The sequence below is a fragment of the Cuculus canorus genome, chromosome 2, assembly GCF_017976375.1.
Source record: "Cuculus canorus isolate bCucCan1 chromosome 2, bCucCan1.pri, whole genome shotgun sequence".
In the NCBI taxonomy this organism is placed as follows: Eukaryota; Metazoa; Chordata; class Aves; order Cuculiformes; family Cuculidae; genus Cuculus; species Cuculus canorus.
The window spans coordinates 24,135,810-24,150,866 of NC_071402.1; the positions used below are offsets into that span (position 1 = coordinate 24,135,810).

A 15,057-nucleotide genomic window follows, 5' to 3' on the forward strand; every position below is an offset into this window, starting at 1 on the left:
ATCAGAGGAGAAAAAAGAATTTGAAACAGAAGAGGGAAAATGGATTATTTATTTACTACCTACCTGCAAAATATTTTTTCCCTCTTCTTTTTGTTTGTCTTAACTTACACTTGTGCAGTAATGAAATATGTGCTTCCCTGCAAGATTTGAATTCCATCTTTCTGCTTTGTAGTCTCTAGCAAGCAGACAGAGGATGAAAAAGAAAGCAGAGTTACATGTTCCCATGTTTGATTTGTAGGCCACTTTTCCAGACTTTATTTAGCTACTCTCATTTGAGTTTTCAGCTGCTTTTCTTCATGTTCATCAGTTGTGCCTTTCCTTTGCTGTGGGTATTTTTATTTTCCCTTAAACACACATACTTTCTAGCTTCCTGCCTGTTCGGTCTAGCAGTGGTGCATGATCTTTACAGCAGTTCATGCACCTTCCCTTACTGATTTTGGATGCTTTCTATGTTCATGCATTTGATATATCTGTGAAGTAGTTATTTGATATATCATTGTGTACACCCTCTTCCCCCTGTTTTCCTTGTTTAACACCAATTCATGTGACCTGTGTGCTTATACAATTACTTAAAATTTTTGTCTTTGCTTCAGTGGTTGGCAATCACAAGTCTCTTCTGACTCGGAACTTCCTACATCAGTCATTTCACTTTATTTTGTATTAGTTCTGTATATCACAGAATTGCATCTCTTGATATGAAGCAGTTTCTTTTGAACACCATTCTTCCAGTGTTAGATTTTGACAATCTCTTCTGTGCCCTCCGATTTTGTGTAGTTTCCAGGAAAATGTGACAGGGTAATGTATTTTCCGTAGTTCTCTGTCATCTACTGTGCTTCAAAGTTTGTTTTTTTTTTTCCTTTCTCCCTTATCTGCATATAGAATACATAGTATGTACTTAACATTAGAGCGCCAGCTATTCTTCAGCTTGTCTTCTGCTTGAATAGTACCCTTGGTTATCATATGGAACTAACTTGTTATTTCAGTCTTGCAGCAAAATTCCCTATAACTTTTAGAGTGAAGGATTTACATGTAGCAGCCACCTGCCCTCACTGCTGTGTGTGGGTGGTTACATTTTCCTGTGCTATGTTCAGTGTCAGCTCCATCACAAGCTTGCAGCCAGGTTGTGTTCTGAGATGTCCCAGGAGTCTGGGGAGCTGGTTGGCTGGGAGTGCTGGTGACTGGGGGAAGGCTAAGACTGCTTGTAAAGGACAAAGGATAGTGGTAAGAGTGGGTTGAAGATGCTGGGAGTTATACTGAGTGATTTGAGACGGAGAGAGAGAACTGAAGGACAAAATATGGCAGCAATATGTAACTAGAGATTTTGTTGCACCTGTCCCTGTGTGTGTTCACAAAGATGCAAAAGGAACTGCCCCAACAACTCATGGAGTACTCAGGAGTGTGGTATGCTACTAAATGCTTCCATATCATATTGACTCTGGGTTCTGCTTTTAACTTCATGTAATTCACTGGCTTATGAGTGGTATAGTTTAGAAAGTGGATTCTTAATGTGGGTGAATGATGGGTTTATGCTTTCTTAGATAACAATGTGATGTACTCTAGGCAGTTAGGAGGGATGTGCTTGCGCGTTGGCTGCTTTTTGAGGCAAGGTGAGCTTTGCTGTATTCTTTGGCTGATTTTGGTTTAGCAAAGGAAATGGTTTGCATGGTGAATTAGTCCCATGCTGCTTTGAATTGAACAAACGGTGGGAAAGGAATAATGACAAAAACTGTCATAACTTTCTCCATCTTGTATGATGGTTGATTAAAATTTTACTACTGCGCTTTAATCAGACATTTTATTTTCAATTGAATGCATTTTATCTTATTTTTTTCTCTTTGCTCATGTGTATGACAGTTTGCTTGTTTAAGGGGGAAAGACACAGAACTCAAACAAATAACTTCTGTCTTTCTTTTAGCAAACTGAAAAAGCTAAGTGAAGATAGTTTAACTAAGCAGCCTGAAGAAGTCTTTGATGTTCTGGAGAAACTTGGTGAAGGGTAAGTGCAGCTATTTATGAGGGGATAGGATCAGAGAGAAATGGTATATAAAGCATGTGTTGGAATATAGAGTTACAGAGAGAATGTAAATGTCCTAAGGAATGCTTCTCCAGACAAGCTTTAATAATAAAACAAATGCATGTGTTGGTAGACTTCCATGCTTCTCCAAATATGTTTGTGCATTTTTGATGCCCATTGTTCATTAAGCCAGCAAAATGCTTATGCCTGTACTGCAGTTAGGTACGCTACATCTACATCTTGACAAAGATTCATTCTTGAGAGGCATGGCTTTCTTGAGGTTCCGATAGAACTGAACATTTTGCAGCCTGGAAAAGCCTTCAAATCTGTGCTTGAACATATTGTTTCTGCGTAATGGAAATAAGCAGTTTATCTTGTTTTCTTTTTTTTTTTTTTAAAAAAAAAATCCCTTTTATTTTTAGGTCTTATGGTAGCGTGTTTAAAGCAATACACAAGGAGTCTGGACAAGTTGTAGCAATTAAACAGGTCCCCGTGGAGTCAGATCTCCAAGAAATAATTAAAGAAATCTCTATAATGCAACAGTGTGATAGGTACGTATGACAATTTTGCTCCTTTTCTAAGATTCTTAAGTGAAAATGTATTTGGACTTCAAAATATAGCTGAAATATAGGCAGCTGCAAACTTTTTTTATGTGGAAAATTAAAGTAGTCTGTTAGACAGTTTACTTAAAGGAACCACTTTGTGGACCTCCTTCTCTCCTTAGCATGAATCGAAGTGAGTACAAATAGTGTACCTAACAGAAACTGTTGAAAAAGTAAGTACCTTTCTCTGCTTAGAATTCTCAATGCTTGCTTCGCTTTCTGCTGGCAAGCCCGAAGGCTGATATTTCCTGTAAATGTCTTAGGCTTTGTGGATTCTAAGTTGCCTGTTTCAGATGATCAACAAAGATCTTAACTTCTGAAATAGTATTCCGTTGTCTGCATCTTTCCTGCAGGAACGTGCCTTTTATAAAGTGAGCAATCTTCTGATAGTTCTGAAGGACTATTACCTTACACTAGTTCACAAATGAAATATTTTGTGATTGCTGGTGTTGTAGGAATGGAAGCCTTAACATCAAGTGTCTGCAAGGATGCAGAAGTTACTTTGCATTCATCTCGTCTATGGATTTATTTTTTATTTGTATATTTTTGGAGGATAATATTTTAAGGCTTTGGCTGTAACTTTTAAGTCAGATTTGCTAGAATGAGTATTCATGTATGATCAGTGGTACAAGAGCCTATTATTTGCAATTTGAATTGCAAACATGGAAGCTTTGCACTCTATTTAGGAGAAACTTTATTGAAAATATTGATTGCTTTAGCCATTAACATGATGAATTGTATTATAGCAAATGGGTTATAATTTCTCCTTTCTGTTTGTGCTTCTGTGTTGTCAGTAATGAATTTTGTTCTTTAAATAAAAAATTTGTTCATGTTTGGCAATGAGCAGTACTCATCCTAGATTTAAAGATAATCCTTTTAATGCAGTCTGAATTAATTCAGGTTTGGTTTTGAATGTTTTGCTCTGATGTTACATGGAGCTTGATGGTACTGCTCCACAGCATCTTGTCTATGGAGTCATGAAGCAGGAGAGAAGGTTCAAACATTTATTCTTAAATATAGAGATAGAGACCTCAGAGTATATCGTACCTAGCACAAGAGAATGCAGCTCTTCTTCAGATTTCTTTAGAACCTCTGTCTGCAAGCCCTGATCTGAGTATTTGTGACCTATGAGCACGCTGGACCTCATAATCCGTTCCTGTCTGCATTGAGTGCCTTGAATGCTAGAAGCTTGTTAAATGTGTATGCAGGGGAATGGGAGGAAAAGGAAGGAATTGTGTTGTGTCCCACATTGCATAAAGATGAGTGGCAGAGATATTTTAGGTGATACTAAAAGAATTTGGAACTCTTGAGGTTTTTTTTGCTGTTCCTCTTAATACCTTTTGTCCTTGTGAGACTACTTTTGTTTTTCCGGCCAGCCAGAGTTTTGAAACGGGTACATATTAAAGAAGAAGCAGTACTTGTTTGTCTGCTTAGTTATGGAACTCAATTTGATCCCCAGAGTAGGCCCTCAGTTCTTTTTGTGCACTGGAAGATGAGTTGAAAAGAGTTAAGAAAATATTTTACCATCCCTGCTTCAATTCTTTCCCCTTGGGTAAGGGAATATAGTGAATAAGTTTGAAAACAGCACCTTGGGAATTCTCAGAAGGCGTTCTTCTGTAAGGCCAGTGGGAGGATTACAGCCCTTACGGCTCAAGCCTGTACAGTGACTGTGAGCTACCTGGAAGCAGTGGTGTTACATTGTAGTGTGTGTATGTCTGCTAGTGCTAGATTAGGATTGAAATCGGTACCTAAACCAAATCTCTGTGGAATATGCTGACAAAGAAAAGGTGTGATGGTACTCGAGAATCTTCTAGAATTTTCACCTTTCTTTCTGTATTTTGCTGCTTGTGCCACTTTTACTCATGTCCTAGGTGGGCCTACTTGCCATCTTATTCCTATGTCCCCTGTCCTTGTCTTGCCCTGCTTTTCTCTGTCCTCGTTCTTTGTTTCCTGCTTTTCACTGAACAACACATTGCATATCATACCCACTTGGACATGTACTATTGTAGAACTTTTAAGAATAGAAGTTCAGAATTTTAGAACACGAACTCTTTTTCTCACTGAACATGATTGTTTTCTGGTTGAAAAGATTTGGGCTGCAGCACTGTACCATGTGCTTGTGTGTTTGTTGTGTTTGTTGTGTTCCTTGGTGTAAATACAGTGCTGTGCAGTACTGATGGGAAGGATGATACACATTTTAGTTCTTTAACATATGTGGAATCATCACATGTGAGAAAATAAATACAGAAATACAGATAAATACAAAAAAGCACTGAGCTGTTGCAGCATCTCAAGTAAAAGATGATTAAATCTTAACGCTTTACCCTTTCTTTCTTCTCCATGACTGTTTCTGGAACTAGCTGCAGCGTATGTGCTGAAGCTCTTCTGAGGTGGAAAATGTGGATTCTGAGATGAGCAGTTGATGTGGAAAAAGCTTGCCCATGTAGTTAACTGACAAAGCTTTAAGCAAATGTCAGTGATCTTTTCAGATTGCACAGCACTTGATGTTTTGAAAAGATTATCTTGTCCTGATTTTAATAATACATCATTTTATTAGAAACACTAGCACAGTATAAATCTGGCAAGAGATTGTAATGACAATCAGTGGGCTTTCTTCAGAAGTAATAGTGAGCTTCCTCACTTAAGGAATTTATAAGGGGCAAAATCAGTGTGTTGTACTTGTTTGGTAGATATTTAGACTAGTTAGTAGGGAATTGACCTGCATTGCCTTGTATAAAGGCAAGTTCCTATAGTACTAACAGTTTGTCTTTAAAGAAATAGTTTGACCATAGTTTTGAACTATCTTTTTATAAGGATAGCACCATGTTGCAGAAGGTAGGTATAGGTCCTCTCTTTTTCTTACATCAATTTCTAACAAAAAATGTTGCTACCAGACATGCTGATCCTAAAATACAGTTCTTTGCTTTGAAACAAAAGTGTTTGATTCCACCCTGCAGTGTAGGTGTTCTGATGAGAACCCACCGTCTGGGATTCTTACTTCCAGAATCTGTGGGAGATGGATGGCAATCTAACTGTAACCTCCGTTGCTGAAGTTCCTGCAAAATACTCTCCAGCCTTCTGTTCCCATAAATACACTAGCTAATCACTTTTCTGAAGGAAGAATCCTTGTTACGTTTGCCATATCTGCTTCTGCCTTTCTTTTGCAAGTGCTTCAGAGGAAGCATTTTGTCAAGTGACAAACCGATGAGTAGCAAAGCAGTATGTTCTGTCGATGGCAGTGTACTGTCTCTTCACACACGCTTCAATAGGAAAATGTATTTGCAAATCAAGAAGTCTTGTTTAAACCAACCCTAGATTCTGTTTAATATGGAAGTCTAGATCTGCACTTGAAATAAGTTCATGCTTGCAAAACCAGGAAAACAACGGATGAGTTTTTTGTTGATGGGCCTTTTCAAAAAGGGAAGCACTCAATAACTTTTTGAGGAGATTTAAAAAATAAGAGGCCTTAGAGCAGGGAAAACCAAGATGCTTAGAAAGGCTATGTCTGTATTTGAAGATCATTGAAAGTTTGTGAGAGATAAATATGTAGAGTAGTGTCTTTATAATTTTATTAAGCAATCAGACTAATTCTCCCCAATCATTCTAACAAAGCATTGGTGAAGTTAATTACGGTTTTAAAATGCATTTGATTACATTTGCTCTTTAGCTGTGTTAGTGTGTGCCAAACTAATTTTTAACAACACTTGTGATAATGATTTTTTTCCCCCTGAATTCATCTATTTGTCTGTCTTCTTTCCCCATCTAGTCCCTATGTTGTCAAGTACTATGGCAGCTATTTTAAGAACACAGATCTATGGATTGTTATGGAATATTGTGGAGCTGGCTCTGTTTCGGACATAATTAGACTTCGTAACAAAACGGTGAGTGTTTTTTTTCCAAAAATGTATAACTCTTATTAAAATTTATCTGTGAATTAAGACAGAAGACAGAATAAAAGTCACGAGTTATGAGACGAGATCTTGGGTGATTCCAAGGGGCGTATCTGTGCCTTGTTTCCCCAGGTAACAACCTTGTGCTGTTGCTCTGACTGTGTTTGTCCATTCCTCTGTGGTATGATCATCAGCAGAAGCAAATATATTTTGAAATGTGAAGATCTTTGTAATTTTCTTGAAAATTACTGTTTTGTACAAGGTCACACAAAGATCTGTGCTGCCTCTTCCCCCTACCTTCTATCACTCCAATGTCACAGTCTGTTAGCGGGCCACTTAATACATGCATGGTTTGGAAAGAGGCATAGAATTTTCTTGCTCCCGCTCAGTAATTAGGAAGCAGGAGAGGTAGTGGGCATTACTCAAGGAAGGAGTGATTAAGGAATGTGAGAGGTAACCAAAGCAGGGGTTTTGTATGGAAGAGTCTTAGTGGACTCGTAACACCAGTAATGTAGAGGAGGATGCAAACGTGTAGGAAACAGGTGTTGTTAATTCTTCTGAAATAGTTTCTCTTACAAAATGTTTTGTTGTAGATGTCAAATAATCTTTAGTTCCTTTGAGCCCATTGTCTTCATTAGTGGGCTGTAATATACGGTATTCATTATACCAGCGAGTACTATGAGATGACCTTCTAGTTGTTAGCTCTTCACATTTTGTAAACACACTCTGAAACATTCCTTGCACCATACTTGGGAGTGGAAGGAGAGAGAAGGAGATAAAGATGGTGTTTAGGCCTAGAAAGTAAGATATGAAGGAAAATTAAAATAATTTTATTAGGAAGTGGGAGTGGTATCAAGACTAGAGGGAGCCTTTCTGGGAAATGTGGCTTGCATCAGGGCTGCTGTAATGTTAAACTGATGACTGGGTAAGAGCAAAAAGCAATGGGGAGATTGCCCGAGTTCCTGCAGCCTTTCGAACCTGTGTCCATACCATTTTATATTATGCAAGGATTAGGAGAAGAGTCAGTAGCTCCAATAAGAAATCCCAGAATCAGAATAGTTTGGGTTGGAGGTGACATTTACTGGTCATGTAGTCCAACCTCCCTACAATAAGCAGGGACATCTTCAACCACATCGGGTTTCTCAGACCCCTCTCCAACCTGACCTTGAATGTTTGTAGGGATGGGAAATCTGCCACCTCTCTGGGCAACCTGTTGCAGTGTTTTGCCACCCTCGTCATAAAAAATGTCTTCTTTATATCTAGTCTGAATCTACCTTCTTTTAGCTTAGTTTGAAACCGTTACCACTTGTCGTATTGCTACAAGCTTTATTAAAAAGTGTGTCCCTATCTTTGTTATAAGCTGCCTTTAAGTACTGAAAGGCTGCAATAAGGTCTCCCCAAGACTTTTCTTTAGGCTGAACAGCCTCAACCCTCTTGGCCTTTCATCACAGGAGAGGTGTTCCAGCCCCTTGATCATCTTCCTGGTCCTCCTCTGGACCTGATGCAACAGGTCCGTGTCTTTACTGAGCTAAGGAACGCAGTACTCCAGGTGGGGTGTCACCAGAGTTGTGCAGAGGAGAAGAATCACTTCCCTCAGCCTGCTGGCTGTGCTTTTTTTGATGCAGCCAGAGATATGGTTGGCTTTCTGGGCTGCAAGTGCACATTGCCAGCTCGTGTCCAGCTTTTCATCCCAAGTCCTTTTTGACAAGGCTGCTCTGAGTCCCTTCATCCCCTAGCCTGTATTGGTACTGGGGCATGCCCTGATGCAGGTACAGGAATTTGCACTTGGCCTTGTTGAACATGGGTGCACTTCTTAAGGTTGTCCATGTCCCTCTGAACGACATCCCATCACTCAGGTGTGTCAACTGTACCACCCAGCTTGGTGTCATCTTCAGACTTCCTGAGGATGCACTTGATCCCTCTGTGTCATCGGTGAATATATTAAACAGTACTGGTCCCAAAATGGACCCCGAGGGACACCACTTATCACTGATCTCTATTGAGACATTGAGCCATTGATCAATACCCTCTGGATGTGACCATCCAATCAATTTGTCATCCACCAAACAGTCCATCCATTGTATCCATCTCTCTCATCTAGAGAGAAGGATGTTGTGGGGAACCATATCAAAGGTCTTACAAAAGTGGTGCAAGCTCATCCAGAATCTAATAAAAAAAAGTCAAGCCCCATTTAAAATGGAATTAAGAAGAATAAGGAGCAAACTTGTGTGTGCATAGATAGAAATGGTAGAGTTTATTTAGAAAAAACAGTGTACATGTGTGTATTTATATTAAATAAATCAGGCAGTTTCTTGTATATCTATCTTAGGATATGTGAGAATATTGGAGATTTGAGGGAAGATGATGTTTGCATCTCAGAGGAAATGCCTACCAGTGGTTGGAGGAACTAACTCTTCAGGTGCTGTTTGCAGTTAAAGTTGATATGATTAAATACCATAAATTCTGTTCTAAGAGCTAGAATAATCAGTAAACAAATAGATACATGTAATGAGGGTAGTGTTAACATGCCTTTTGTAAAGGCAGTCATGCAATGCGTGGCTGCTAGATTCCTGTAAAGGAATTGTTGGGCACACAAATAGTGCTGGTTAGTGTGAGATTGGTGTAGATATGCTGTGTACTGAAAGGTTTATGGACAGACTTCTGCACCAGAGGGTATTCAAGAAATTCACCTGTAGCAGAATAAATGGGGAGTTCTGCCATAGATGGACGATTGGTTTAAAGATTAAAGAAAATAGTTTTGAGTACTCACTTTGTGTGAGTAAGTTATTATTTGGGAATCCTATACAGGTCTGTGCTGCCCTGTTTGGGAAAGAGGGAAGAAATACTGGTGAGAGGGATTCTCTGATTTTACTACTGGGAACACAAAGACTTGATAGGCTTTGTAGTACTGAGTGTCTGACTGAGAAAGTAAGCATCAGTAAATGTGAGGAGATACATTTACCTTGGTGGAGAAGGCAAAGTCTTTAAGCTGAAGCGCTCATGAATCTGTACCTATAATGTTTAGAAAAAAATTGAACTAGTATAGGAGTTGACAAAGACTGCAATAGTACCAAGAGTGTAACACAACGATGGAACTTAGAGAAAGGTGACAAGGATGATCAGAAGTAAAGACTAATCCTCTATAATGAGATACTAAATGGATTAGCATACTTCTTTGTTGAGAAGAGGTTACTGGATGGAGACGTGGTGGAAGGTTTTGAAAACCATGAGTAGCACAAAGAAAGTAAGATGTAGTTATGTACTGTTTTTTACAAAACAAAGGGTCACTTGTGTTAGTAGATCCAAAGCAAAATTTTTTTCTTTACGTATGACGATGAGATCCACTGTATAGTTATAGAAGGTTTTACAGACCTAAGAGTTTATTTTCAAAAGACAGTTGAATAAAACCAGGAAAAGATTACTGTGGCTGAACATAACTGTTTAATGGCTGGACAGGTAATCCATGTGCTTCAGATCTCTGTGAAGGTGAAGCAGGCAATGCAAACTACCGATGTTTACTTTATGTGTGCTTACATTCTTCCCAAGATACCTGCTGTAGGCCACTGATGAATGCTGGCTACCATGCTAGATAGAACTTTTATTCTGGCTTAGGATAGGGGTTATTCTGATGCATATAACAGTAAAAGCAAAGCAAACTCCTCCATTTCTCACTTGTTGTGCCCTATGTCTTGAAAGTTTTGGAAGATTTAGGCAGAAGCTTTGGACTTGTTCGAATTCTCTTTTGTGGAACAAAGCTCATGGAAAGCTTGTGACTATGTTATTGGAATGAGCTGCCTAAAGTACTACAGTGTTCTGTTGGTGACCTTACGCTTTTTTTTTAGTGGAAACAGGAGGTGATTTCACTGCATTTTTCACAAGATGAAAGAGAAATGGCTTCGCTTGGAAGTGAGAAGGGAGTTGATTCTTTTTTTGTCAGAATGTTTATTGAACATGCCCAGACACCCAAGGTTATGTGTTCTGTAATTTCACTTAGTTGTCAGATACTATGGCCGGGCCAAGGAAAAGGTTATTTCCTGCTTCTCTGTATGTTAGGAAGAGAAACTGAGGAAGAGAAAGTTTAAGTAAGCACCCTTACTTTAATGCAGTGGTTGTTAGGATCATCATATTAAAATAAGTCATAGGAAAAGGTGGATGTCCCCTCATATTTGGAGAGGAAACATTACTATGCATTGGCCCTTGTTACTTATCTCTAAATGTAAGAATTTATTGATTTTCTGTATCTGTTTCCTCTTCTTCTTCAAAAGTTTTGTTGTTTGTCTAGAAGTGAACAGCACTGGACTGTGCTGTAATGGACCAAAAATGAGGGAAGCAGAATTCAAAGTTAAGGAAACTTCTAGTGAGCTGTTGGCTTGAGACATTGTCAGCTTGACAAGAGCAGGCTCTTACCCAAGAGGACCAAGCCACTACTTGGAAGTTACGTTGACCCCTGGAATTCTGCCTTCGAGTTTTTTGGCGTGTCAGGCAGATCAGCAGCACTAGAGCAAACTTATAATGCATGTTAGCTCATCTGAGGTGTGGTGTTCATCAGTGCAAGGCAAAAAAACTCTGTATCTAGTTTTGTCTGCTTCTCTTGGAGACTCATTTGGGAGGTGTGTGTATCTTTTACAGTCTAACTGTGGGTTGCTGCCAAAAAGGGCACTTCCACTGTTACCCTCCGACCTGGCTGATGTGTTCCTGCCTTTTCTGTGCCTCAGATGCAGTGATTGTGTAGGTGCAAGATGATCTTGAACAAGCCTGGTGATCTGGGGGAACTATTTCCTCTCTAGTATGTCTTCCACACCCTCTTGTGAGCTAACTCGGGACTTTTTGTGGCAGCATGGTGACTTGATCTGACACAAGACTAACATTACGAATGAGCGGTGGGGAAAGGGAAGGATAAGAAGGGATGGGGCTAACTTTTTTCAGTGGCAGTTTGTGATAGAGATAATGACAATGTGAAGCAATACTTTAAGTCTGACTGGCTGCTATAGCATATTGGGGACTATTGACACACCAGCTGCCTCCCTACTGGTAATTTAGAGTGCACTTGCTCATCCACTGATTATGATTAACTGAGTAATTATAATCCTCTCTCTTTTGAGACCAAATTCAGTTGGCTGTAGAATACCACATGGTGGTTATGTGGTAGGTTTATGAGACAAAACCCTTATTTGGGACAGTATTTTAAGTGACAAGTGTAGCAGTGAACTACTGCACAGATGGTGTGCTGTTGGGTCCAGAGGTCCTGCATCTTTTATCTGAACTGTGACTTCCTTTATATACCAAATTATTTATCAGTTACATATACATCGCCTCCTGCGTACTTATTGATTATTTTCTGCCATGTTTTCTTAATTACTTTTTGCATATGTTTAAGCTCCTCTAATTCAAGGGCAGTGTATCTGTATCTCTAGGTGCTGTGTCTGAAAGCCTTCTTGATTTTGCTTTCTCTGTGTGCTACCATGGGGGCCCAGAGCAGGCCTTTGTTACCCCTTTTATGAGGCACTTTGCTCATAAGAATGTTATTCTGCAGTTGTAAGCAGTCATGTGTCTTAGTGATTTAACAGTTAAAATAGTTTTAATCTGTGGACCTTTGCTGCATGTGTGATTTGCAGCTGTGAATTGGTTATCTAAGGTCTAATAATTCTTATATTTACAGTTTAAGTAACATCTGTCACAGTATAACTTCCTCAGTTGAGTCCACATGGATTAATCAGTAGCCACAGTCCATACACAAAGACCAAAATTCCTTTTGTACTGGCTAACTTCTTTAACTGATCTTGATGGCCAAAAGTTATGGTCATGGACAAATCCATCCTGGATATGCTGCTGGCCATGTTCAATTGGTAAGCCTTCTGGGAGATGAATGTAGTCAATGGGCTGTCTGCTGTGTTAAAGTTTGGAGACTGACCAAGGCTCTTCAAGTACTTTTCTATACAGCCAGACTGAGGAATAAAAGGAAAGAAGTTGATCCCAAATGTCTTGGTTGCCTTATTGTGTGTTTAGCCATACGAACCAAGGAAGTCTGTAATGGCTTCTGCAATGCAGCATTGAGATTATTCAGTGTTTTTCTAAAAAATAATTGTTATTGTGGCAATGAATGATTGACTGTTACATGAATGCTGGGAGGCATTGTCTAGGTTTTAGGAATTATCTTTTTCTTAGTTCTTGAGAGTAGCATCGTAGATTCCTTCAAAAATGGTTAGTGATTACTGAATCTCAAAATGGTAGCCCTTTCTTGCAATCTTGCAGTAAAACTATATCCATCAGCTTGGAAATTAGCTCGTAGGAGAAAATGAGTTTTCATTTTGGGGAGAAGAAGGATTTATTCTTTATGAGCCAGAAGTAAGGTGCATGTTGTGTGTTGGTTAATTGTCATGAAAGAAGAGCATGTTAGAGCTACTTTGTTATTCATCCACTTCCGAAATAACTATGTATCTATTACATGGAAATAAGCTTCCAGAAAGCATTCAGTAGTTGGGAGGTTTCAGAACTAAGATTGGCTGTGCAGTATCCTCTGGTACGTGTGCAGTGTGAAACACGAATTGTCCTCTTCCCCTTTTCTGCAGGACTTGGTGTGGGTGGGTCACACTCAGTTACGAATCGCTGTATATGCTGTTAAAATAGTATCTAATCTGAGGTCTGGTGTTTATTTGCAAGGTATTAAGAGTTGCTCTGAAGGCAAAATTATCTTTCCCTGGACTTTACCTGACTTGCTTCTTTCCACTAAAATAAATACTGTTATTAACTAGTCAGATATTGGTATGACCATTTGCAGGTCAGTTGTAAGGAGAATTAGCTTCCTGGATTATTTTGTTAGTTTCCTGCCTACATTACCCAAGGTAGGTGCATAAAACGTTGAAGGTCATTTTGTAGGCAGTCTTGAAACTGGTGTTAGTCGTGTAATGTTAAAAAGCTTAGCATCATATAATTCACTGACTTTCTGCTTTAAAAGAATGACCGTGTAAACACAGCGTATAAAGAAATTTATACTAATATTTTCCAATCAGAGGTAGCTGTTTACATGAATGTTTAATCAGAGCAGTCCTTTATTGGTACCCCATATACACCTCACAATGCAAAACACTCACAAAGTCTTATTCCTGTTATACTAAGGGATGAAGTATAGTAAGTAAGCACTAAGTACTAACCTTACTGCCTCCCCACAGCGCTCTTTCCCATCAGAGAACCCCATCGTTTGCCTTAGAGAGCCAGAAATATCAGCTGAATTGTTAACATCTTTCCAGTTTGAGTCAATCTCTCTGTATATAAAATTCTAATCCAGGCAATAAAGTTTGTCTGAATCTAAGGAATTAATTCAAGTTTTGTTACAGTCAGAACAACATGTCCTTCTTCTTTATGTATTTTATTTTACATAAAAAGAATATGTTTAAAGTTGTATCTTAGAGGTGGTGAGACAGGAGGTGAACATTGTGCCACTGGTTTGAAATAAATGATAATTTCAATTTGGAGGGGACCTCTGGGAGTTATCTGGTTGAATCTTCTGTTCCGAGGAAGGTGAACTTTGAGGTTCAGTTAGGTTGATCAGGACCTTGTTCAGCTGAGTTTTGAAAATCTGAAAAGAGGGAGATTTAGCAGTCTCACTCTGCAGCCCTCTGAATTTCTTGTTGTATCTAACTGAGCTTCCTTTGTGGCAACTCGTGACTGTTGTCCCTTCTCCTTTTTTTCTGCCACTGTGAGAAGTGTCTCCCTCTGTGAGGTTGTTTTTTTTTTTTTTTTTTTTTTTTTTACTCCCCCTTTGGATTGTTGAAAATCACATTGAAATATCCGTCTTTTTCAGACAAGACAAACCTTGCTTTTTCAGCTCCGTACATGGTTTTCTGTCTCTCACTGCTGCACTCTCTCCAGTTTTTCAGCTTTCATTTTATAGCAGCTTGAACTGGGCGCAGCATTCCAGATTTGGCTTTACAGGTGCTAAATAAAGTGGAATATTCATTTGACCTGTCTTGCTCACTGTTTTCTTAATGAAGACCGACATATGGTGAGCCGTCCCTGCTGTGAGAGTGTATTGTGGACTCACGCTCAGTTTGTCTGCTGGAGCCACCCCAGAATTGTTCCTACAGCAATGCTAGCTGCCCTGTTGATCCTCAGCCTGTAATATTCATGGTGTGGCGTTCTTCGGTCCTTGGTATGGGACTTCACCTTTGTTGAACTTCAGGCTTGGCATCATCCTAATTCCTCCAGCTTAAGTCCCTCTGAGTGGCAGTCTGGCATTTTAGTGTGTTGATGGGTTCCCCCATGTTTCCTGTCTGCCACAAACGTGATGGGGGTGTGTTGTATGTAGCTCACTGTCCAGGTTGTTGATGATGGTGTTGGAATATTCACCCTACTGTCAGCCTCTAAGGAAAACCACTTGTAGCTGGCTGTTGGTTATTTCTTGAACCATCATTCAGCCCAGCAGTCTTGTCAGTTGTTCTTCCACATCCCCATGGTTCCTCAGATTGACAGTATCTAATAGTTTCTTTTTAGCCAACAACCTTTGTAAAGTCAAACTAAATCACGTTCTTAGCTCTCTCTTCATCCTCACAGG

The 15,057-nt window shown here is 39.4% G+C and overlaps 1 protein-coding gene across 2 annotated transcripts in view; it reads left to right on the forward strand.

Annotated features, from left to right (window-relative positions):
• STK3 (serine/threonine kinase 3) overlaps window positions 1-15,057 on the forward strand; it is a 126,979-nt gene that overhangs the window by 5,135 nt on the left and 106,787 nt on the right. For both annotated transcript variants that reach the window (XM_054058566.1, XM_054058565.1), the window contains exons 2-4: window positions 1,916-1,996; window positions 2,437-2,565; window positions 6,383-6,497. In XM_054058566.1, the coding sequence (XP_053914541.1) occupies window positions 1,916-1,996; window positions 2,437-2,565; window positions 6,383-6,497 (325 nt within the window). The remainder of the gene's footprint in view (window positions 1-1,915; window positions 1,997-2,436; window positions 2,566-6,382; window positions 6,498-15,057) is intronic.